This window comes from Osmia bicornis, chromosome 15, assembly GCF_907164935.1.
Source record: "Osmia bicornis bicornis chromosome 15, iOsmBic2.1, whole genome shotgun sequence".
Lineage (NCBI taxonomy): Eukaryota > Metazoa > Arthropoda > Insecta > Hymenoptera > Megachilidae > Osmia > Osmia bicornis.
This window is the reverse complement of record NC_060230.1, coordinates 1,331,713-1,356,022: the sequence shown is the minus strand read 5'-3', so window position 1 is coordinate 1,356,022 and position 24,310 is coordinate 1,331,713. Positions and strand designations below refer to the sequence as shown.

General features: G+C 41.4%; 5 protein-coding genes and 2 long non-coding RNA genes across 11 annotated transcripts; 4 read left to right on the top strand and 3 right to left on the bottom strand.

Moving 5' to 3' along the window:
- The first annotated feature begins 712 nt into the window (after nt 1-712).
- LOC114872889 lies at nt 713-1,968 on the top strand. Its single transcript, XM_029180618.2, has 3 exons — nt 713-1,009; nt 1,228-1,718; nt 1,858-1,968. The coding sequence occupies exons 1-3, from the start codon at nt 842-844 to the stop codon at nt 1,952-1,954; spliced, it is 756 nt and encodes a 251-aa protein (XP_029036451.2). The 5' UTR covers nt 713-841; the 3' UTR covers nt 1,955-1,968.
- Nucleotides 1,969-2,015: 47 nt separating this feature from the next.
- On the bottom strand, nt 2,016-2,652 carry LOC114872894. Its single transcript, XR_003788821.2, has 4 exons — nt 2,561-2,652; nt 2,393-2,483; nt 2,204-2,283; nt 2,016-2,105 (listed from the first exon to the last, which is right to left on the bottom strand). It is a non-coding gene; the product is annotated as an uncharacterized LOC114872894 (long non-coding RNA).
- Nucleotides 2,060-4,021, top strand: LOC114872887. The gene is made up of 3 exons (XM_029180616.2): nt 2,060-2,128; nt 2,570-2,749; nt 2,948-4,021. The coding sequence occupies exons 1-3, from the start codon at nt 2,119-2,121 to the stop codon at nt 3,667-3,669; spliced, it is 912 nt and encodes a 303-aa protein (XP_029036449.2). The 5' UTR covers nt 2,060-2,118; the 3' UTR covers nt 3,670-4,021.
- Nucleotides 4,022-4,092: 71 nt separating this feature from the next.
- LOC114872895 lies at nt 4,093-4,963 on the bottom strand. Its single transcript, XR_003788822.2, has 3 exons — nt 4,875-4,963; nt 4,669-4,778; nt 4,093-4,590 (listed from the first exon to the last, which is right to left on the bottom strand). It is a non-coding gene; the product is annotated as an uncharacterized LOC114872895 (long non-coding RNA).
- A 25-nt stretch (nt 4,964-4,988) lies between these two features.
- LOC114872892 lies at nt 4,989-6,016 on the top strand. The gene is made up of 2 exons (XM_029180624.2): nt 4,989-5,634; nt 5,843-6,016. Exons 1-2 carry the CDS (start codon nt 5,282-5,284, stop codon nt 5,901-5,903), a joined length of 414 nt encoding a protein of 137 aa, XP_029036457.1. The 5' UTR covers nt 4,989-5,281; the 3' UTR covers nt 5,904-6,016.
- A 366-nt stretch (nt 6,017-6,382) lies between these two features.
- On the bottom strand, nt 6,383-24,306 carry LOC114872879. 5 transcript variants are annotated; one of them, XM_046288853.1, is made up of 15 exons: nt 23,736-24,306; nt 19,962-20,021; nt 19,670-19,899; nt 19,577-19,608; nt 11,322-11,684; nt 9,902-11,255; nt 9,522-9,637; nt 9,322-9,462; nt 9,155-9,252; nt 8,901-9,087; nt 8,592-8,814; nt 8,278-8,528; nt 8,009-8,217; nt 7,786-7,939; nt 6,383-7,662 (listed from the first exon to the last, which is right to left on the bottom strand). In XM_046288853.1, exons 5-15 carry the CDS (start codon nt 11,670-11,672, stop codon nt 7,552-7,554), a joined length of 3,195 nt encoding a protein of 1,064 aa, XP_046144809.1. In that variant the 5' UTR covers nt 11,673-11,684; nt 19,577-19,608; nt 19,670-19,899; nt 19,962-20,021; nt 23,736-24,306; the 3' UTR covers nt 6,383-7,551. The 5 variants fall into 5 exon arrangements, with proteins under 5 accessions (XP_046144809.1, XP_046144808.1, XP_029036437.1 ...); XM_046288852.1 differs by lacking the exons at nt 19,577-19,608; nt 19,670-19,899; nt 19,962-20,021; XM_029180604.2 differs by lacking the exons at nt 19,577-19,608; nt 19,670-19,899; nt 19,962-20,021; nt 23,736-24,306 and adding an exon at nt 11,772-11,911.
- On the top strand, nt 12,213-14,323 carry LOC114872890. The gene has a single exon (XM_029180619.2). It carries the CDS (start codon nt 13,114-13,116, stop codon nt 13,696-13,698), a length of 585 nt encoding a protein of 194 aa, XP_029036452.2. The 5' UTR covers nt 12,213-13,113; the 3' UTR covers nt 13,699-14,323.
- Nucleotides 24,307-24,310: the final 4 nt, after the last annotated feature.

Genomic DNA, 24,310 nt, shown 5'->3' with positions numbered 1-24,310 from the left:
CTAGTCATAAATGGGCGGGCCCGCGCCTCCAAATTATTATGCCATAAATGCCAATGCATTCAATAAGAAATAAATCAATCCAAATATGTAACGTAATATACCAACCGTGCCTCTGCCGAAACTCCAAGTGTATTTTTATCTTTTTTATTATGTAATATTTATCTTAAACGGATCCGAGACACGTATAAAAATCAAGAATAAATTTGTTGGTATAGTTACGGAAGAATCACCAAAAATCACTCTCTGGGGTTCTTCGAGGGCCCCTCTTGGTATGTTAAGGGTTAAAAGCGAGTGTAGAGGAAGGAGTTATTCCACCGCCTACTTTATTTGTCCATGTCTTTTAAGTTTGAGAGTAAGTTCTGAAATAAACTTTTTTAAAATTCTCCCAAAATTAAAAGCAACCGATGGATCGCTCCTCTCCCTACTTACATTATTTTCCTTCGAAATACTTTGGTCAAAGTAATGTTACACGATCGCCTAAAAGAATCCCACAATCCCTTGTCATTCAGGCATCGTCTTAAAGCTATCCTACGGTTCGGGGGGACGCGTTTGGAATTGTATTTTGGTATTTAAATCAGAATCGATTTGTATCGGTCAGCAGGTACACGCGTTCTTCTGTATCGGTATACGAAGGGGCCAATGTCCGGCCACTGTGCTCGAGGCCCTCATGACCGTTCGACGACAAAGAATACCGGTTTCTCGGTGTACTGACCACTATATCAAGGAAGAGCATCGGTATAACGTCGCCTCTTAACCGGATCCGTTCAGTCTGAATCCTGTCGACGATCCTCGTACATTTTTCCAAACCTTTCCCGGTTCAAGTAGATCCGTCTTTTCCATCATGTATCTACGTTACGTCCTCCTCTTGTTGTCTCATCACATTGTGACTTGTATGTCATTACCAGCGACCTATGATCAACGACAGACCGGTGATCTGAACGTGCAGGTCCACCTGAAGGATGTACAAGTGTTGGCATTGCTGGACTCGGAATTACTTGACGATTACACGGTAAAACAACGACTATCGGCCACGATGTTCTACGAGGCTGTAAACGTAGCTTGATAACCGAGAGATAACGAGATAACGAGAACTATTATTATCATTTATTTTTTTATCTTTTCTGCTACCGCGGTAAAATGATTTTCATTCTTTCACGAAAGCATCGTATGATTTAATACGCAAAAGATATTTCTTCAAATATTTCATCTCGCAATCATGAATTTCAGGAGTACGATTATTTTTACGATTACGCCGATTTCACGGTGAAACCGATCGTTAAACCCACCACAAGTACCACCGAATCAGCTTTATCGTCTTCCAATGAAACTACAGAAAGGGTTGAAGTCTCTGAAACACCTGACTCACCCTCTATAAATTCCACGCTCCTCTCCTCGACAAATGGTTCTTTAAATGCAAATGCAACCACCGAAGATACCACGATTCCTGTGTCAATGATCGCTGAAAAAATAAATGTAACTACAGGGATTTTATCGACCGAGAGTACGGAAGGCTTAATTAAAATAAACGATACTTTGAAAACAAGGGTTAATGACAAAAATAAGAACTTCTTTGATGATAACGATGAAGATTCAGCAGTGCAAACATTCACGAGAGGTCCGTCGACAAAATTGTCAGAGAAACGATGTAGAAATGGATATACACGGGATGGAAAAGGTCGTTGCCGTCGTCTAAGTCAAAGAAGATTATCGTTAATACCGTGAGTATTAACTCATTTGATAAAATATATATAGTACCTACATATTGCATAACTGTTAAACTGAGATAATTGGTGGGCAATTTTTAGATTGAAGATTCAGTACAGATATCGGTGATGTAATGATGATCTGTTTTTTCAGGCTAGCAATTAAGTTGGCGCCCAAACTATTGGACGACCTAGCTCGTAGTACGAAGAATCTGGCGCAGCAGGAAGTTCATCGGATGCACTCGAATTGAAACGTGTCATGAATATTTGATGCCGTGCAGAAGGCTGCTTTATGTTCCTCGTTGACTTTATGTTAGGTTACGTATGCTTGAATCGTTCCGTCTCTTCGTCTTGCATTTTTATTCGCAACGAATAACGCGAAGAACAGAGATTGACACATTTCTGAAATCATCCCATGTACAATTGTACGTATAAATAAGTCTTTCAACGATCTTTGAAATAAATCAATAGAATAGTATCAATAATAACGATTTAATTACCTCCTTCATCAATTGTGTTGTACGATAAAGCCTCCAAGATGACCTTGACCTCGAGAAACCATTCCTCTGTCCTTCGTCTCCTGAAAAAATGAAGAAGGTGAACGTTAGAAAAAAAATATTACGTTTATACGGATAAATACTGGCTCGTTATTTTCAAAGGTTTTAAGTTAATTAGAATAATGCTCTTACGAGATGTCGTGCTCTATCTGAATTCAATAGAATTACTTCCTGCAAAGATCCGTTGGTTTCTTTCATTTAAGGCAGTCAGGGAAGAATAAAGCTGAAAGAAGCATCATAAACTGTCTTCGCGGTTCTTAATCATCTAAGTCGATTGCCAGCCCATCCATGTGTTCTTACCCTCTCCAGCAGTGATACTCCCTCGATCTATATACGAGTCGTCGCGATCCAAAGCTGCCAAGAAAGCGAACGAATCTCTGCCCACAGTCGAGCATCGGACTTCGTTCAGCTCGGCCGATTCGGAGCGGAGTCTTCCAGAGGGCTTTAGCAAGATGCTACTTTACGCCGTGTGCCTTCTCTTGCTACAAGGTAGAACGATCTTAATTGATCCTCGCGTGAGATAAAAGTCCTTTCTTATCGCTTGCTTTTCTCTTCTCTAACTACATTTCATAATTGTCTTTTTCAAAGCATGTTTCTTTCGTGAAGCTTCTGTATAAATTTTAATTTTTTTGATTACTTTAAAGTAATTAGTTTCATATATATTAAAATATTTGTAATATTTTACAGATATTTTATCAAGATCGTTCATCACCGCCGCGCCAATCACCTATGATCAACGACAGAGCGGTGACTTCAATGTGGACGCGAAGTTGGAGAACTTCCTGGTGATCGTCGCCACTTCCGGTACCACCGGTCTGTTCAACAACCTGGCAACGCAAGCGTTAGAGCTTAACGAATTGATATCGCAGCGTAGCAAGGAAACTCAGGAGAAACCATCCGAGACGATGATTTACGAAACGGAAGATGCAAACAGCGGTAAAGAGCCTTACCATGTTGAAATTGTTCACATAGATAAAGGAGACGTCACAGATAAACTGTCCGAGAAGTCGCAAACACCTGAAAAAAAAATTCAGTCAGAAAACTCTGAGAAAATGTTGGAAGAAAATTCAAGTACCGATGATAAAAAAGGGAGCAAAAGAGCAAGAAGTCTTTGGAAAGAAAATAAAAAAACAGGCGGAAGAAGGAACTCACACGTGAAAAATCTTGATCAATCCGATGATCTGCCGGTTAAGGAAGAGATATCGAAAGCGGCAAGGCCAGGGATATCTTTAAAGAAGCAGCTATCCAAGAAAGAAGAGGAGAACGCATCTTCCGTATCCGAGGAGAGAAACGAATTGGGCAACAATTACCAGGAGTTAGTACTTCTCGGAGGTGGTATCGAGAACTGCGGACCTGGAAGATACAGGGATAAATTAGGTGTATGTCAGGACGACAAAAATTTCAATTAAAATTCCTTACCAACAGTGAAGACTGTTTTTACCTTATCGCGCGGTCCTTGCATACCGGTTACTAGTTCTTTTTAAAGTACATATTACATGTATATGACAATTGTGATATTTCTACATCATAGTTGCAAGTTAAACGATGGTGCTTTTAAATTAACCACACGTGTGTTAAGCATGTAATAACGATACGTTCAAAATTCCCGCGCGAACTTTGATCTCGTAATCAAACTTAGATATAAACTCTAAAGCGTGTCCTATCTTTTTTCTTTTTTTTTACATTTATACTATTTATATATTTCATACATTTGTATCCACGTATAAGTAGAGAAATAAATTACAAGCATACCGAAAGGAATACTATGTTTCATCCCGTTGTATCACTGTACCATACCTTTTTCCTAATAAAACATCTCTTAAAAATCTTCTGAAACGTTCAAGTTGCAGAAGCTTCTCGAATATCATGGAATTTATCTCTGTTTACCCAATGAGCAGGCATCGATGATTAGCTTTTTATCGGTTTACCAAACCTAGACGGTATTGAAATCCCTGAATCTCGGTGGAACCGAAGTTCGATTTACAATGCGTCCCGTCAGAAGGCGCCATTCAAGGCGAACCAGGAAGACAATCCGCGAAGTTCGAGTGTGGCGGAAATGTAAGAGCAAGGGCAAGGTTACGGTAATAAGCGGCGGCTGAGACAGAGGAACGGGGAAATGAACTCGATGGGGCCACACGAGGCCGTTGCCCTTTACAAATCGGTCCCACGAATGTGTACGAGAACATGCTCGCGCGCGCATTAACAGAGCCACGCACATTAGTATCTTTTACGAACATACAAGTGTGTATAAACCGGCTACCATAGTCGTGTTATTCTTTTAGCTTCGGCTTAAATAAAATTACTGGCTTAATTAAAGGTCAAAACCAAACCTAAAAATAGAATATGATTATTACCTCTATTTCTTTAATTAGCTAATAAATGGGTATTTCTTCTTCTTCGTTATTTACCTTTCAGTTCTTGTATCTTTTTATACATGTGTGTGACATAAATGTTATACAGGAATGTATTGCAACAGTTAATGTATTTGGCGCTCAATGAAAATCCAACCTCAAAGTACCTAAAATGGAATGTACGATATGAATAATAATAAAAAATGTGTTAAATGAAACATGAATGTCGTTTAAATAGAAAAATCAATTCAATCCAAGATTACATTCTACCGTGCTATATATGCAACAGAATGCGCAGAGTGGCCCACAGGTTCTTGAACTTGCCTGACGATCTGTTTCCATGCCAGGTGGGGACCGGGATCGCCGGTCGGCAGGAGACGTCGTCACACCTCGCTCATCCTCCGCATCGTCAAGACGTTCATTGCTCACGTAACCACGCCACGGGCGCTCGTTTTTTCACATCAAAATCCACCATAGTCCTTTTCGTATTCTCGATCGTTCCTCGATCGATCGTTTTACCGCGTTAACCTTACCTCGGGACGAGCATTCGAAATTCGAACGCCGGCTTCGATTCGTGACACGACGAATTAACACAGGGTGGAGAAAAGGGTTACCAGTTAGGAATATACATATATCATCGGTATCGGTAGCGATTATCGGAAACGCATCGATGCTATCGATCAACATGCGAATCTTCAAAGCGGTGCTGCTACTCGTCGCGATCTCTTCTAATAGAGTCCAGTGTTTACCGATTGCGAATGAGACATCGATCGTGGAATCGTCGACGCAGCTTCCCTACAATTCTACATACGATCATTACGATCAACGACAAAACGGCACTGAGAATTATCGTATCCACGTGGACGGCGTGATATTCGTCGTAGCTCCTGTCGAGACGCTTCTTCTAGCCGGTGCAGCCGCCGACGATAAACCTAACTTACCGATAATTGATCCGTCGAAGCCGACCTCGATTAAACCGGATGTTGAACCTAAACCGTCGCCTGCCCCCAAGTCAGCACACAGGTATTTATAAGTCACGTGATTCTTTGTTCATTTTCAAATATATAGCGCGCCATTTTTCAAATACATAACGCGCCATTTTTAAATTCTCCATTCTGACGATAGTGCCGCGCGCACATACATACGCGGTATTACTGAATATCGCCCACGCTGTTGAATCTGTTTTTAATAAACTTTTTATCTAATTAATAGAGGAATATTTTTATTTTAGGGCTGGTCTGCGCTTTGCAAATATGCTGATACCGCTGCTGCGTCGTATTCGTCACGAGTAAAGGACCTTAATTTTTTTTATTAAAAAAAATAATCGCATAATACCCCTTTTCTCCTTCTCACCCACTTAACACCATTGCTCTTAACTATCTACTTCATTAAAATGAACTGGTCGGTTTAGGGTAGCATTTATTTTCAATGTTGCTTGTCATGAACTCGATGATATTTTTAGCCAAAGTAAGACCTTGGCTAAAAATATACCGTAAAATAAATTTTTATTGAAACGAAATTTATTTGATTAAAAATTAAAATACATTATTTATGACTTCCTTTTTGGTATATCATCACAATACTTTGTATAAAAAATGCTTAGGACTATAATCCTCAGAATATATATCATCTGGGTGGAATCGTTATTTCATTAAAAGGAGGAGGAAATGAAAAGAAGAAAAAAAAGGGAGTCAAAACGACGACTTTCACGCGAACTATACAGATACAGTTTATAATAAGTAACATTGAAAGAAAGGAAGGAAACGTTATGTAAAAAAAAAGATCGTTTTTAAACGCATTAGATTAAAAAAAGTAAGTTCCACAATGTTCACTTATATACAATGCCTCGAGAACTTACACGACGGATAATTGTGAATCATGGAAGCGTGTACAAGAATATGTTTCTCAAATATATCTCACCATTAAAATAGAAAGCAGCTCTGTGTGTACGTGTATGTGTATTGTGTTCTCTTATTATTTTTTTTTGTTTTAATCTTCACTCTCGATACGGCAATAATTTTCGTTAAAAGTCGATACATTTAAAACCTGTTCTAACTGAAACAGTCAAAACACGTAGAATATCGACAAATGATCATTCGAATGATTCATACTTGCCAATATGTGCCAATATATCGTAAACCTAATGTACCCTGTTTGTTGTTTTACATTAGAAGATTACAGGTGATCTCTTAACGTTTAACAAACGATGAAGCGAAATTCGAGTGACTTGTTTCTCTTTTTTTTAAGGTACATTACAACCTATCCGCTCTCTAATAATACAGAAATTAATACTCTCGTAAACGTTCCTTATTAATAGCACGATGAAATGCATTCGGTGGGCAGAAGAAATTCAATCGTTGAGTGCAATTAATTAATTCCTTGCTGTTCTCCATTACGTATTAAGCAATTGATATTCGCAATTAATTCTAACGCTGGATAAATAACTATCAATTTAATGAACGCTATGCAAGGATAATGATAATGATTTAAATTATGATCAATGCTAGAATGAAAGGATTGAATACCAAGACCATGATCGAATCCATAGGCTACGTATTCAATTTTGAAAATTATGACGAATTTACTGTTACACATGTATACACGCGCGATACGTTTGAACGATAAAATACTGAAAGCAATGCGCACAAATAACTTCCTTATGACGGAACGAAGAAAGCTGTACATGACTTGGACACAAGCAAAATGTCTACAATTTACGGACTACGATATTTATCTAATCGCATTGGCATGATTCGACGAGGATTTCATGTACATCAGGTCGCAAGGCCATTAGCTGTTTCTCAAGACGATACGTAAATTAATTAACGTTGTCTCGTTTCACCCGCGACAATGAATAATTATGCGAACGAGAAGTGTACATGGTTGAAAAGAATGATAGAAATGAGAAAATAGGAAGAGGAAAAGAAAAGGAATATTTGTTCAGGAAGAAAGTTGAGCCGCTGCATTCGCGTTGAGATCTTCGCACTCTCCTCCGGGGTCACTACTATTACCAACTGCGGGCTCGTCAAATTTTAATTCCTCCTTACCCGCCTACAGAGGAATTATTCCATTTGACATCTTGTTTGAAAAGTCAATCGTTGATTAAAAATATTCTTAGATCGGCACTCGAGAAACATTTCATAGATACGTGTCGGTAACATCACCGGCCATTACCTCTTTGATCAACAGACGACAATTCTCCATCACGCTACGCCTTCTGTCCGATGTATTGCTTAAGATTTCTTCAGACTGATGCAAACTGTCCACGATTTTCCGTAGTTTTTCTAACTCCGTAATGGTTTCTTCCAGTTTCGCTTCTAATTCGGATCTAGAAATTAACGTATCATCGTATAGCGTCGCTGTTCCCTTGATTCAATTTTTAATAAAGATAACTCACTTCTCCTCTTTAAGCTCCCGTATACACGTATCGTTATCGAGCTGTATTATTCGTAATACTTTTAGTAATTTTGTAACAAGATTATCTACGTCAATGACTTGATCAACAAGACCAACGGCAGGACAGTAATCGGAAGCCAGAGGACCATCGTTGGTACCGGTGTCAGATTCGCTAATGGAATCGCAATCTTCGTCTTCTTCGTTTTCCACCTATAAAACATACACAATGAATAATAATCTGTTATTCGCATTTCATTAATTCTTTACTACCTTACGACGATGGAGAATAGCTTGCGTGAGATTCGTAAGGCTAGAACACTCGTCGTTCGTTCGTGTTTTCTTAAGATTACTTTCGTCCACGGTTTCCGGGAAGCTCAAAGCTCTACGAAGGGAATCGCTGCTCGATACCATGTTGTGCGAATACGTATCAGGCAAAGGAACATCTTCCAACACGCTTTCCATCATTAAGCATGGCTCGGTTTCGAAGTCGAGCAAGTCAGATGATGATTCCATGCTCAATTCTATGAAAAACAATGCAATATACTGAATAACAATTCAAGATAAATGGAGTTTACACTATATACCTTTGTATATCTGATTGGACGAGTCTATCGTTGATTTTTTATCGGTATTTTTCGTTGCGAAAGGATGCGTCGCCGCGTTCCGGATTGCCCCGATCACAGCGGAAACGAAGGAACCGCTTTTTGGACTAGGAGTACACTCTTTCAGACTGTGCTTTGAACTAACAGGACTCGATTCGATGCTGCTGTTGCTTCTGCTGTACGCTTCATTGTGATATATCACATCCTGTAAATAAACATCACTTCATGTTATTAAAATAATATTCAAAAAAACGAATGTAACGACGGACAGGAAGGAGAATTGTTAAGCACCACCTCGAGGTCCTTCACCGAGATATTGTAGGTATTAATTAATTGGTCTACCAGTCCTTCTAATCTAGTTCCAAGAGCGGAAAGTGCAACCGCAGCACCGGAAACGGCAGCACCTTGCGTGAGTAGCAGTTCCCTGCTTCGTCGTTCGACCGCGTTTAATTTCATGCCCATTGATAAATTTTCTTGCCTACAAATTAATTAATAATCATATTAACGATTAGATTAGCGTTTATACAAACATCCTGTACACGTACCTTCGTTGCTCGCTTATTCTTACTAAATGCTTGCATTCCTCCGTTTGCCTTTCTAATTCTAATTCACGTTTCACTAACAGCTCTTCCTTCTTCGAAAGCTAGAAATCAGAGGGATTAATTGCACCGATGTTTCAAAGAGTTATTAAAAATCTGTGGAAGAAGAATACCTCTGCTTCAGCTTCTTTCAAAGAATCTGCCAAAGTAGCTTTCTCCTCTTGAAGGAAGTCCTGCATCTCAGCCGATTCTGCTTCTAATTCTTGTTGTTGTTGTAGTAAGGCTTTCTGAGCGGCTAAGCTTTTCTCCAAATCCTATAATTCAGTAATAGTCACTACTTGTTACATATAAGTACAGTTTAAATGTAACCTACCCTGCTCAACATACGGCACAAAGATTGTAAATCAGCTATTTCTATTTGTTGATTAGCGACCACTTGTCCAGAGGATTGCAAATGACACTCGAGTTCTAGGAAACTATCGCTGCCTTCTGCGAATAAACCATGATTGTTAATTATACGTTCAACTAAAAGAGAAGCCATGGAGTTGTTGGAGATGAAATAGTCGCTGTGGGACGCCCATTGTTTCTAACCCCTTTGTATTCAGAATATTACTTTCTATTCCAAAACATCGAGCTACAAACGGGCGTGGCATAAGATACCTTTATGCCATGAAATCATATCAGACCTCACCCCTTTCGTAATCGACTATTTGACCTGGAACAACCTAATTAGATACAGATACGATGAATCACCTGCGTGTTCCGATTGCGGTGTTCCCAACATGGCCAGGACACGTTGCGCGTTTCTGTCCAGTTCTTGCCTGGCGAATGCGTGATCAGCCTGTTCCTCTTTGAGCAAACGTTTCACCTCGGTGATCTCAGTCTTCAGCTTCTCGTTCTCCACTTTCTGACTCGACGTCTCCTCGTTCAATCGTTTCAGATCGGTCTGCATCGTCTGCATGTCCTCCCACGTGCCCTCGGTTTGGCAGCCCTCGTGCAATCTCTCCACCACTTCCGGCCCCGGCACGGCGCTGGGTATCCCAGACAATGCGTTCTCGATGTCGTGACCGGTCAGACCAGTTTGCACGCTCGTCTCGTGATAAATACGCGTCCTCTCCGCGATCTTGTGTCTAGGGTAAGGCGGTAGACTTTTGTGAGCTGACGACTCTTTCCCACTCATCTTTTTCTCTGTCAATCTATTCAAACTCGCGTCCCTGCTTCCTGATCTGCTCCTGGTGCTGGCATCCGTCTTTTCGTTCACTTTAGAAATACCAATCTTGTTCCTATTCCTTCTGGGCAACGTTGCATATGTGTCCAACGCTTTGTTATCCATACTCGTGGTCATCTTGTCGACTCTAGAGAATCTCGCAGGGTCTGTACGACCCGTGTAAGGTACTCTGGCTGCGGTCAAAGGTTTTCGAACCTCTTCGGACGGCGTTGAACTCGGTGTCCGAGCACCGCGAGTGCTGGAACCGCCTCTAGACCTGGAACTACTACTTTGACCTCGTCCACGTTGCGCCAGGTCCTTGTTGATCTCTGTGGTGAGTATGGATGGCAGTGAATCGGGAATAGGTCTGGTCCTTGTTCTCGGAGGCATAGGGGTTGCTCCTGCACGGAATGTCATCGGCACGCGATTATTACTGGACGAGTTCTCCCCCGCGTTTTCTCTGACCGTCGATTTCTCCCTAGATCTAGCCCTGTCTCTCGTCGCGGGTTGCGATTTGCCGAGGATACTCCTTGGAGTCGTGGTTCGCGGCTTGGATCTTTGAGAAGTGGCCGCGTAGGTGGTACTCAAAGGTACCGGCTTCGCTCTGGTGCTCTTCTGAGCCTCTGCAGTGCCCGCAGCCTTCTTCTTGCTGGCGCCGGAAGCGGCTACGGTTCTCTTTACGTTCGTTCTGTTTGCACGGGCGGATACGCTGCCGGCAATCGAGGAACTCTCGCTGCCACCCTCGCTGGTACCTTCGCCGGTGGTCAATCTCACGTCGTCGGGTAAGGTGGCGCAAGGATCCTCGTAGACGGAGCAACAACTGACCAAACTGGAGTCACAGGATGCTTCGTCCAGGCCACCGCAACTACTCGCGTAGTCGATACTGTTTCGACTTCGTACCTGAAACCGAAATCCCAGGAATTAACAGAAATTCTTTATTTTAAATTATATTCTAAATGACCTTACCCTGGGAACTTCAACAGCACAGCCCTCTACTCCGCTATCGCTACCATCCTTGCTGTCCTTCCCCTCGTTCGCATAATCCTTCCTATTGTCGCCGTTTAAAGCCGCATCCGATTTCGCTGCTTCGGAGTCGGTCACGTGGATTACAGTGATATTGCAGTCGCTGTTTATCGTCGAGTTTGCATCCTCCTCGGGTAACAGCTTGCTGGTGTCGACCATCGGCGAGGCTAGATCCTCCGGAACACCCGAATCCTGTCTGGCCACGTTCTGCACCGGTAACACCTTCAGGCTATTCTCCTCGAGAGGGGTGTCCATCTCGAGGCTCGCTGGCTCTTTGCTCGACGAAACGCTCATTTCGGGGGCATTCTGAAAAGAAAATTATAACCGATGAATTGACCGGTTGACGATGGACGAACATCGAATCGATGAAGCAATTAAAATCCAGATTTTCACCGTGGCACAGCAATCAACGTGATATTCGATTAACAGGAATAATATCCGCTCGTTGATCCTTCTATGAATTGGCTGAAATGAAAATACACGCGGTGGAGGCTGGCAATCTTCACGGACCATGAAAGATTCATTTTCGATCCAATCGCTGGGTCAACTTCCTGATAAACGAAATTACTCGATCGGCAAATTGCCACGAACGAGGCACGTGTACACCAACGTGAGCTATTATAGTTATGCAACAATTATTACAATAATTTTCAGTGGATCCAATTGCTTTTCGCGGAAGTCGCAAAAAACATAAATCGATACATCGTTTCGACGTAGTTTTTCAGATATCCATTTATGGTTCTGCCAGGGTCCCCATAACACGATTTTGCGACTAAGAATGCAAGAAAGAGTTTTATTTGAGCTACTCGCCTCGGACCCCCGAAATCTCAGAGCCGGCCCTAGGTTCTGCGACTTCCGCTTAAAAGGATTTACATCCTTTTCAGTTAATTTTGCTTGCAAAATAGTTTGAACAGCTTCGGAATGACGGTACTTCCGCCTTTGATCTTTCGATATCTCCCTCTCTCTCCCACGCTCTTTCCCCTCTTCTTCTATCTCTCTCGCACGTCGTTACGTACTTTGATAGTAATTGACGAAGAACATCGCGTCACCGAGCGGTGGTCTTCCCCTTTTTTAACACTCTTCAATCGCGCAAAGCGCGTTTCAAGTGTTGGCTATCATCATTTATCGTCATTGAACAATTATCCCCTCCATACCGATTAATCTACATCGGACTACTCGTAACTTTCATTCAAATACCAACGATATTTCTTTATCACTCGTATTTGGGTGAAAGATACTCGAATGGGAGTGGAAGTCCCCGAATAGTAAGAGTTTCTGAGACTCGTCGACGACGAGAGAGATACAGATTCACGACACCGCGATCACCGTTCCTGACCGTGATAATCGCCGCGGATCGCGACCGAGAACTCTAAAAACACTCTAGCGGCTGGAAGGTCTCGGGAAGTCCCGAAAGCGACGAGGCCGATTGGCTGGCAACCAGCACCGTCAGCGTTATTACGGCGTCGCGACGCTCTTACCGATGTTGTATCGCTCGGTTCCTCGCTGCGACAGCAACCGAAGTATTGTTAAAGAGTTAAATTATTTTAATATTAAAAAAGAAATTCAATCGGGAGACTCGGTCGCGATATTCCAAGAAGGGGAAAACTTGCCAACAGGAAACACAAATTCAGTGGAATAGCGTTTCTCGTTATTGCGGATATCTAACGAGGAAATCTGCTGAAAGTCTAACGATTTTCCATAAAATCATCCAGTCTATCCAAAAACGTAAGAGAGAATGGGCATGGAAAAGCCAACCACCAAGAAGATCTCAGGGGACGGTCTCTCCCTGAAACTCCATTCGAATAAACAAATTCTGGAGATCACTGGTGATGGATGCAACATCAGGGTGAATAAAAATTCTGGAAGCGTGAAGATCATCGGCGATGGTTGTCGATTGAGGATAGACGAGAACACGGGAGAGGTGGAGTATACCGGTGATGGCGGGCGGGTGCTGTTGGGTGCGAAATCCATCAAGGACAAGGTGAAGTACACCGGCGATGGGGGAAGAATTACCTTCGACGGTGAATCGAGGACCAAGAGCCGGAAGTTTGAGCAACCCTTTGATAAATTTGATAAAATCGAAGGGGGGAAGAAAGGGTGTCCGAAGGGTGCCGAAGAGATGGAGAACGTTTTGAACGCCGAAAAGGAAGCAAAGGGGAAAGAGAAGAAGAGAACGAGGATCGTCACCACGTTTCAATTTGACGAGAAACTTATAGAGAAGTGGTTTGCGAGTCCTAACGAGGTGGTCAAGTCGTTCGATGGTGCCTCTTTCGTGAAGGTCGTGCCGAAACAGAGGAAGACCACGATCGAGGTTAAATGAAAGTGAATGTGACTTGATGAATAGAGATATGCATTGAGAAATAATTATATTGGGGACTTGGAATGGGGTCGAAATTAGAAACAGACTGTTGCCATTTGGTAATTCTAAAAATTTGGAAGATGAAATGTTAAAAATGAATTTCAGTCAATTTGAGAAATTTTCAAGTGAAATGTTTTAATTGTAATAACAAGTATTAAAACAACGCTGTAATGCTTTAGAGGCGTGATTTTAACTACAGTTCCTATTGTGAAACACGTGTTTCCAGAGTTTCAAGTTTTTGCAAAAATCATTATTTATCAATTGCTTTCGAAGGAAACGCGTGTCTAATGAACCTGAGCGTGAGATAACATATTCAATGTTACATGTATTTTCTAGATTATTTAAAAGTTCATTACGCCGATGATCAGCCATATTTATACACGATTCATCAGTATTTTTTCTTCTCACATAATCAACGTCGGCATTGTGAAGCTATAATGAAATGGGTTAATAGTTATTAAATATTCTATTTATTTCTACATCATTAGTCAACTTAATAACGAAACAGTATTTCGTCGAGCTTATCGATCGACGCGTCTTATAATTAATTTATTGAATGGATTGTGAAATAAAAAATTTACAAATATCGAAGAGAAGACATTATTGAAACCGCCTCTAATCTCCTAAACGTTAACCTTCGAAATATTTTTCATGCGAACAGCTATCGCTTCGCTTGCAAAAGCATGCGTCACTTAAATGTTACGGTAATAACAAACCCAATGTTAAAAATAAAATCCGTGTTCCATGGAAACCGTGTCTGATCGATAGAGAAACGCATCTCGACCATAAATCGTCTCGAAACATCCAATACCCACAAACTCGTCGAGTGGCTCGTTCGGAGCATGCAATAGTCGAACGTTTACCAAAGGTTTTTTCGTCGAACTAGGTCACGAATATACAGTGTGTCCTATTTTAATTTATCCACGCGATTATCTCCCAAACTGTTGCAAACTGATTTCTTCAAATGAGAAACCTCTGGGGACGAATTGGCCATCGGGGAATTGGAGAAAATTCCCGGGAGGCCGAAAGGGATTTCAAGCCCAATTAGTTAAAATTAGGGTTCGTCGTGTCACTAATCTCCCAGTCAGGGCCGCCTCAAGGCCTTTTTCAAAACGAGCTATTTTCCATTTTTTCCTCTTAAGATTAATTTATTATTACTTATGCCTCGTGATCTCAGTAAAGATTCAAGTCCCGCTGGAACCCCCTTGAATAACAACTAAAAGCCACAGATAACGTATCGCCATTGAAACGAATCGAGAGTTCTACAAACACTTTGAAGAAAAAAAAGAAAAAAGAATCTATCGACAGATAATCGTTGATAAGGTATCAATGTCCGAGCAAAAGTAACGAAATTTCGGGGAAGCCCATCGCGCCTGTTTCCGTCCGCATGACGAACGCCTTAGATGGTCACGGTATTGTGCACCGCGAACGGATACGTTCGTTCCTTCATTAATTCAAGCCGCGCCATTCAACGCTTTCATCCGGCTCTGACCCAGCTTTTCGTTGGCGCAAAGGTCGCCAGTCGTAATGGAGGTCAAACGGGGATCGTTAGCCAAGTTTCTTGCCCGAGAAAACTCGGTTTGCTTCGTTACTATCATTGAAAAGGAGGAAAAGTCACCTGGATCCACCATTTCCATCGGAAGAATTTGTCAAATTTATGATCACCGGTTTAGGTATGCCGGTACCAACTCGATAGTAATTGCCGTGTCGTAACCCAGACCCTAGCGTGACCACCCTAAACGATCGTTCCGTCCCTAACGGTACCAGGTGAGCGCACCTGGGGTGAAGAAAATTCGCGAACCGTTCACCGAAGCCGCAATAAAAATAATTTTCTGAAAATTAAAAATGGAACTCGGTAAATAAAAGAGCAAGGACGAGGGGAGAAAAAGAGGGGGGTCGATCGGCGCGGATGCAATTAACGAAATGCAGAGGGGATGAATAGAAGGCTCTCTAAACTTCTCCCCGAACTCAACGAGACGGTGGATCGTTAACGAGGCCACGTGCATCTCCGAGCAGACAATACTCTGAAACGGAAGCGAAAATTGTCTGGGACGAAAGTTCCCTTGCCCAAAGGGGGCTTTTTATCAACTGCAATTGCGAAGTTTACAGTTTCAAAGTATAAAACAAGAGGCAGCCGCAATGCAGAAGAAACGTATCCCAGTGAACACGTGGTTCGCACCTGGAGGTTCGCAGATAGTATTACTAGTCTGCCTATTCTTATCAGAGGCCACGTTCAAAGTCAATCTTCTCTGTCACGAAATGGTATCTCTGATCCATAAAATGATTCTTCGTTATTAATTGTTTCCATGAAAATGATATAATTTGAAACCCCAAAAGTCTAAAAAGTGCAGAAAACTTCCCTGAAAGGGTTACAGCTCTTTTCTAACCCAGTTTCTAACGATCAGTGGCGAAAGATGATCGCGAAGAGGAGCAAAAGAACCCAATGAGTCAACGATCCCCGGACGATCTTCGCGAACGCGATGATGCGAGGTTCTCTGTTACATCATCCGTCGACGAAAGTTCCCAACCACGCGAGAAGGTGACCAAAAAAGGTAACAAACATGGATCGATGGTGCGCAACGAACGATCGAAACGCGGCTGCACAGACGAGGAATGAACTCTCGGTGTCTATCAATACCAAAGAGAGAAACGGTAAGAAACAGGGAGAGATCGATGACCTTTCCTTTTGATATTCCTGACAAAGGGTTATCAATAACGAGGTTCCTTTGCTATGAATAATCTCGATGTTTGATCGAGCTGAACCTTACGTAAGAGAGTAGTGCAATTTTTTATGCAACAACCGACCAACAGCATCGATTTACCTATCGAATTACAATAAACAGAGCGACGAATGACACGTCAAGGCTGATGGAATTATTTTTGCAAACCTTCCAACTCTTCCCTCCTATAATCGTAGGACAAATCGGGGTGAAGAGTAACAATTTCAATTTGAACGACGATTTAATGATATTGTTATCAAAATATATCCAAAATTTGTGATAATAGCTGTAATAGATTTTGAATTATTTACAATGTTACTTTTCACCCCGATCTCCCCTACGTTCCCATAATTAATAATAATAAAAAAAAGAGTTAAAGATTATAATAAGCAAGGAAAATCGAAGCCATCTGGCAGGGTAAGAGAAGCTTTCAACGAGTTTGCATTAAGCTGGTGGACACTCGAGATAGTCTCGAGTAGCTTTTGGTCGCCACGGAAGTTCCCTGTTCCCTCAAGTAACATATGGCGTTCTCCGCGAAATCGCTCTGCCTCTTCTTTGTTCCTGTACCAGCAGAGAGCACCTAACTCCGCCGTTTTATCCTCGAACGTACCCATTGATTAATTGCCGCTTTCGCCGAGTCATACGATGCCTGGAATATTGTTTTCCCCCTTGATTCCGTGCCGGCTCATTTGTATTCGAAGAGGCAACTAATTGCCTCAATCTGGCGAACGATTTATCGATGACGTTCGTTATTTGTGGTTACCGCCGACAAATTAGAGATTCTATGAAGCTTATTGTATTAGATTAGCAAGTACATTTATCATATTTTTTATGTTTGATATCAAAAGATTCGAATACACATTTACGATTCCCTTTCGACGATTAATGGGATTGCCATGGCGAATACTAAACGAGACTGCGTTCTTTGCATGCCGAGTATGAGTTTATATTATGAAAAGGAAGAAAATTCAGCCAAGAGTCAAAAGTGAAAACTTTGGAGTCTTAAAATTTGTTTAATTACTAGAATAAATTAAATTTGGAACGTGCCTCGTCACCCTCGTTAATCCATGTTCCATAAGACGTCTAGCTGCCTGACCTACCCCACCGTCTTTCTATTATTAGTCACCGGAGGATTTCCTTTCGACGGCTAACAGGGATCAAAATCACCGAATTTCGTTCCCTGCGATCAACAACAACAACGCGACAGTGATATTAATCGAATCAAATGAACTGTGTATGTTAGTGGCACGTGATAATGGATGGAACACGTGTCACTTCCTTTCTATTACGATTCTTTTGTACGCGACGTACCATTTGCATAGCTTTTGTACGTGATCCCCTTGTTTCTTTTTCTATGTGGGTGTGTGTTCCTTGGGTGTTCTGGAGCTTGGAGTACTAAAGCTTAGAATCTCAAAGCTTGCGATACTAAAGCTTAGAATCTCAAAACTTGCAGTACTAAAACTTAGAATCTCAAAGTTTGAAGTACTAAAGTTTGGAATCTGACAGTTTGGAGTACTAAAGCTTGGAATCTGACAGTTTGGAGTACTAAAGCTTAGAATCTCAAAGGTTGGAGTACTAAAGCTTACAATACAAAGCTTAGAATCTCAAAGTTTGGAGTACTAAAGCTTAGAATATCAAAGCTTGGAGTACTCGATCTTATTGGAGCGCGTTAAATATGTTTCCCCCTGAAGAATATTAATACCCGATAAATATAAAAATGATACCAACATTTTTCATCGGATGAAATGTTTCAAGGTGATCCTCGTAACGACTAACGACACGATTCTTCAACGTCCAAGCTACAAAGGTTCGTTAACGCGGAAAGAAGGCGGTATAATTAGCACGGGACATGGAAGTCTCCTATCAGTCCATGATAAAAATGCCTGCTCTTCCACGTGTCTCGACTGAAAAAAATCCAAACCTTTGGCACGGTTCTCCTTCCGAGTTATTTGCGGATCGTCTTAAAGTGTTGTCGAGGGACTTGGTCTCTGATCGTGACACTATATAAATGACGCGTGCGACCGACTTTTCCAATTTCCATTTTAGCCAACGTGTAAATTGAAATTCAAAACGAAGAGAAAATCGAGCTACAAGATGGTCGGATCAGAAATTGAAGTAAAATATTTTATTTAATATTTAGCAATTGCAAAATACCTTCTCAACAAAAGTTCATTGATTGTTCCTCTTAATAAACAATGAAAGATTGATTCGCGAAACCTAGAAACCGAGGGAGATGCTTCTTATTCGCAGCTCGTACCAGTGAGAAATTCCAGACTGATTTACGCGTCGGTCGATGCGTAAATCTGGAAGCGTTAAAAGCAGAAACGCTTCGAACGAACGTGTCGAGAAAATACGCGAATCGACTGCTGGTACGATTTCTGCCATCTCACGTGTAAAATGCTGCGTTTACTCTCGAAGAACGAGACAGGAGGGAATATTTTCGCAAAGCCTTTCGTCGAAGTTTTTGCTTATATTACAGTCGGGGATTACTTTAACCCGACGTTACGAGCGTGTAGAACGAATACGTGGCAGGATTAACGCGAGTAGATTTATCTGGCTTGCAGTACACACGTGGCCCTCCATACGTTCACCCTCGATGCAATCCCCACGACGATCGTTCCCCTGGGGGTGACCCACCATGTGGCCGTCATTGAGTCATCGTACACGCAGAAGGGAATAATTAAACGCCGTACACTCGGCTCGATTCGCACGAACAGCCTTCGATATTCTATGCTCGAATGCTCCAAAACCTTGGTAACCTAAGTTATTCACGAAAAAATGATGTTGAACCGTTCTCTTATTGCTTCGAAACAATTTGCCGCGCTTTCTCTTACGGTCAACGATGGGAACATACTGCAGAGAATAGCTGAAGATAATACGAGCGGAAAGTAGTTTGCATAATTCATGAATAGTGGGAGGGGGCGGGATGTACTCTCGAGTCTTGGTATCTAACAATCAGGATCACTTGCGGGCCCTCGTCTAATGATTATTTCCATCGTCACGGGCCTATATCCATTGTCCGCGTTATAAAGCTGAACGGTAACCGCATTTCACCTCCATTGTTCAACTTTTGCCATTTTTATACGAGTGGTTTTTTAAATATTTTCTTATGTTCTTACTTTGCAGCTGCTCGATTTCTCTGAGATCCTTTCTGGAAAATGGCCCTTTGTTTAGTTTACCAATGCTTCGAGCCGCAGAGTTTGTCGCACTACCTGACGATGTTTAAACTGCCAAGAGATATTCGATGTGCCAACCGTTTACGATCGTCTATTTCTATTGGCCACGTGGCTGATGAATAATAGTACGCCGGTCCTGAGCTGCCTAACCTCGCCTAACCGAGGCCGAAAGCTCCGGTAAATGGCCTCTGTAGAATGCAGAGTAGCCAGCCAAACCGAGCGGAGTCGCGTTTCTTCGTTTGACGAAGAAGGCGGTAGTCTCCCTTCTGAAAGTGAGGCTCAAGATTAGGCATGCACTCGGGTTCGTCCGGCTCGCGGATATATTTACCGTACTGTTCAAATTATTCTCCATCCTCTGACCCGAGTACAGTCGCTTCCTCTTTTGATCCTATTCCAGAAACACGATTCCTTTATCCTTAAGACGATCGAAGCTTCGAATACCAATGTTTCGGGTACCAAAGCCTCAAATACTAAAGCTTGGAGTATTCCAGCTTCAAATACCAAAGCTTGAAGTACCAAAGCTTCAGATACCAAAGCTTGAAGTACCAAAGCTTCAAATAGCAAAGCTTGAAGTACGAAAGCTTCAAATACCAAAGCTTGAGGTACGAAAGCTTCAGATAGCAAAGCCTGAAGTACGAAAGCTTCAAATATGAAACCTTGGAGTACGAAATCTTCAAATACCATAGCTTGAAATATAAAAGTTTCAAATATGAAAGCTTGGAGTAGCAAATCTTGAAACGTGAAAGATTGAAGTACCAGAACACCAAATATGAAAGCTTGGAGTACCAAAAACTCCAGAGTACCTCCAGAAAACACCCATGCCCGCGGCTGTACCTACATATGCGCAAACTGCAAGGGGTGCAATTAGTCTCGCTTGTCACTCACCACGCGCGTTTTAATTTCGTCCAGGAATAATTAAAGTAGCCCAAGCTTTCACGGTGTCACGTTTTAGTACATTTCTCAGGGAACAATGACGAAAGAAACTGTACTTTCATGATTTATCCTTTCTGGTACAATAATCGAATAAAGATACTGGGAATCGTACACAAAGTATGAATGCCACCTTCGCATTCCGCTTGCTTTTCTTACAGATCAACATCGACTAAATAATTGCACATTGTTCCCAGCTTTTTAGGCCGTGTTCTCACATCCTAAAGATGGTATCAATGCTCGTGTATACGGAATCGAATTATTGCCGGATACGTTCGAGAGGAGGCTGGGTTAAAATAATTCATTTATGGAAAGTGTGATCATTGGTAGGAGGAAGGTACGAACCGATCGCGTGGGATGGGAAGCGTTTCAACACGGATCGCACGGGTAGATTAACCCTTTCGAGCGTGTACAAGAGTTTTACACTCTTAGTGACACGGTGACCCTCGTTATTCATGTATTATCTTGTTAATCGTTGCAAGGACGACGTATACATACGTCGTTAATAATCAATACTTATTATTCATTTTTAACGGTCGACCTGTTTTTCAATGGGATTGCATTTCTTTCCCTTTCGTGTAAATGTATCCATCGGTGTTTCTAATGAGGCTAATAAAAAAAAAGAAATCAGAAAATTAATTCAAATTAAGTAATTAATACGGATGAGCAATTTATCCGTTTGAAGAAACGATCCCGAGTCAAACGTTTAAGCTAAAGGCAAGGAAGTCCGTATTCAGCAGCAGCCGTGCACGACCCGTAAATTATTCTCGTCCGGAATAAACATTAAACAAGTATCGTTTATACGTACACTCGACAGGGGACCTCGAGAAGGAACGAAAGAAAGAAAGTTCTACTTTTACCGTGCGGTTCCTTTTACTCCGACCGAGCTTTCGAGCCTCAATTAAATTCTGCTGAGTCAATATAATTAAAGCGCCTCGTACGATATGCGTCTTTTTAAAAATTGTAATCAAATAAAAAAAAAGTACAATTAAGTTTGAACGATTTTCTAATATTTTAATTTTTGTATCACTTTCTCCTTCGTTATAGAAAGTATAGATATGATACGGGTTACATTTTTATTTTTATTTTTTTAAAGGAATTTGAGGAATTATGTTTAATTGATTTACGTAATTTAAGTGATTTCACCGCAGAAAGCAATGAAACGTTGTATCGTTGAAAGTGGAAAGCAATTTGGTCATACACCGCTTTACGCACATATATTTTAACACTTCGTCTTATTTCTGTCCCAGTTACTCAACAGTGTGAATGATTTACGCTCTCAAAATAGATTCGCAGGAAAGTCACCCTTTCCGTGTGTATAGAATTTATTTTTCCGATCGAACATTACAAAAATAAAAGGGGAACCTTCACTTTTTATTAAAAAAGAAAAGGATCCCAATAATAATCTTTAAATTTCTCTAGTCTCTGACGAACTTTTATTTGAAATATTTTTTAAACCCCACTATACGTTTTCTTTTTCAGAAATTCGACCATATTAAAAAAAAAAGCAATTAAAAATTTGGAACGCTCGAACGAAGGCAAGGTATGTCTCGTTATATTCGATGGCCTGAAATTGCGATCGAAATAAACGATATAATCTGCAAATAACTTCGCTTTCTTAAAGATTACGTAATATTCATCCTTATGCCCTACTTACGATCCATTGCGAAAGTCTAGGGTTTATGTAATAAATGGTAAAAAAAAAAGTCAAGTATATTAAATATCCTACGGTCACGATCACGTGACCGCGATCTTATTAGGAATTTAAAAATTCGCGCCATCTTTGAAACCGTTCGATTATCAATTTTGTAATCGATTAATCTCGATACTCTTTCGATCTGTCATAAATCAGATAACCTATAATTTATATGATAAAATGATTAGGTTATTAAAAAAAGAATAATATAAATTATATGAATGTTTCGTTTCCGGACACGTTTAGAGAAGAACATCAGTTCTATTAAGTCGTTTTAGAGAACTCTATCGCTGACGATTACACGAGCTTATCTACCCTTTCCGTAGGCCAGCTCGTCCTACTGTGTAAACTTGGTCTAACGAATGGCCTCCATAAAGATCGTGGAATTACTCGTGCGCGTGAAAACGCGTATCCCAGCTTCCCGTAAACGAAGCCAGACACATTTCCACGTATATGTAGCTTAAATTCTAATATGGTTAATTATTCTATTCAATTTTTTGTAAGTCTGCCGTTCAAGCCGACAGCCGATACAAGTGTGCAAAGGGTTAACTAGGGATAAATTCAAGAAGACAGAAAACATTACCGCAGCCATTCAAACTTAGAACATAGGTTAATTAACAAATCGATAGTCGTCTCGAACATCGAGCTAATCGGGTGAAGGAACCCTTCACGCACCACTTGGTGCGTGCGGCAGAAAAGAGCCCTCGTGTTTGCACGAATTAATATAATTACAACGAAAATATTTCGACTCCCGGCTGAAAGCATGACCGCGATATTATTTCTGACGAAGAGTATTGTAATTCGGGAGGGGAATTCGAACAAAAAAAGGGTTTCGCTGGTCCCAGGCGACTACCGCATAAGAGCGGGAATGACATCTGTTAGAACAGCTTCCGAGAGACGTGCGCAACGCTCGTAAACGAATTCCAAATAAAATACTCGAGATTCGGAGCTACTAGAAATTCGCTATTTCTGTGTCGCGGGCCCGTTTCAAATTTCTATCCCGCCATGGTGCATAAAAAATGATTTCTCAAAAGTATCCGTTTCTAATAATTGAAGATTAAATTCAAATAGCCGCTTGATACATACGATTCCGATACGGTTATCTACTGAATCGTAATTAACGCTACAGGAAAGAAACTAGTACACTTAGATCGTTATCGCTGTATCTTAACTGTCTAATAATTAGAATAGAAATAATTACGGATACTCGAGGATCTTGTCGCTTGTTCAAATCGCAAGAGATAACATCTAATCTAGAAAGGATGCAACGCTAGTGATTTCACGAATTGATCATTCCATTCGAAGCAATGAGGAGGAAACGGCTTTTAACGAGATCCGATATTCTGTTAAAACGCAAACAAAGAATAGATTTGTACGAGCGAATTCCAAGAGCATCCCCTTGAACGGAACGGAACGAAATCGATAACCTATACAAGAAGGGCACTGCCTCTCTCTATCTCTTTCTCCCACGCTTACCTTAAGCAAAACGTTGGATCCTCGTCGTGAGATGAAAGAAACTCTCAATTTCCTAGTTGATGCTTCTTCCTCGAATTCGATGGAAACACATTTATTCTGGAGCCGAGGAAGGATCGGTTCGCGTACCGGGTTGATTTCTCGTAGAAAATTCCACGGTTCCCTCGATTCAATCGAACACCCCTCGGATAGAACGTTTCGCGTTCGATGAAATACAATTCACAAATATATTTAGTTTCGTGTAACGATTTACAGAGTTTACACGATCTACACACGACTACCGCACCACTTTGAGAGCACCTTCACGGATCGACTGCAAACTATATCCATACAGATCACCGTCGCCTTGCTCAAGGAACGGGAGCGATCTGCTCTCCAGCAACAGCCAGCGACAACTGGCGACGGGATGTAACGACCCCTGCGCGCACCCTTCATCAACTGGTAACCGCGACGCGCGAAGGACCGGAACGACGGAACGCCCATCGCGTTAGGTGGTGGTTGAAAATTTCAAATGTTCCCGCCCTACTTTAAACCGCGGAACGAGTGGAAATACGAAACGATAAACGATGCTCTGTTGT

What these genes read in the sequence shown, in the direction of transcription:
- LOC114872889 (XM_029180618.2), top strand. Translation starts at nt 842, where the DNA reads ATGTATCTACGTTACGTCCTCCTCTTGTTGTCTCATCACATTGTGACT. An exon ending in AATTACTTGACGATTACACG is followed by an intron (nt 1,010 to 1,227) that starts GTAAAACAACGA and finishes CATGAATTTCAG; the next exon opens with GAGTACGATTATTTTTACGA. An exon ending in AGAAGATTATCGTTAATACC is followed by an intron (nt 1,719 to 1,857) that starts GTGAGTATTAAC and finishes CTGTTTTTTCAG; the next exon opens with GCTAGCAATTAAGTTGGCGC.
- LOC114872887 (XM_029180616.2), top strand. An exon ending in GTGCCTTCTCTTGCTACAAG is followed by an intron (nt 2,750 to 2,947) that starts GTAGAACGATCT and finishes AATATTTTACAG; the next exon opens with ATATTTTATCAAGATCGTTC.
- LOC114872892 (XM_029180624.2), top strand. Translation starts at nt 5,282, where the DNA reads ATGCTATCGATCAACATGCGAATCTTCAAAGCGGTGCTGCTACTCGTC. An exon ending in GCCCCCAAGTCAGCACACAG is followed by an intron (nt 5,635 to 5,842) that starts GTATTTATAAGT and finishes TTTTTATTTTAG; the next exon opens with GGCTGGTCTGCGCTTTGCAA.
- LOC114872879 (XM_029180604.2), bottom strand. Translation starts at nt 11,891, where the DNA reads ATGGTCCGTGAAGATTGCCAGCCTCCACCGCGTGTATTTTCATTTCAG. An exon ending in ACGTTGATTGCTGTGCCACG is followed by an intron (nt 11,685 to 11,771) that starts GTGAAAATCTGG and finishes TTTTCTTTTCAG; the next exon opens with AATGCCCCCGAAATGAGCGT. An exon ending in GTCGTCTGTTGATCAAAGAG is followed by an intron (nt 7,663 to 7,785) that starts GTAATGGCCGGT and finishes ATTCCTCTGTAG; the next exon opens with GCGGGTAAGGAGGAATTAAA.
- LOC114872890 (XM_029180619.2), top strand. Translation starts at nt 13,114, where the DNA reads ATGGGCATGGAAAAGCCAACCACCAAGAAGATCTCAGGGGACGGTCTC.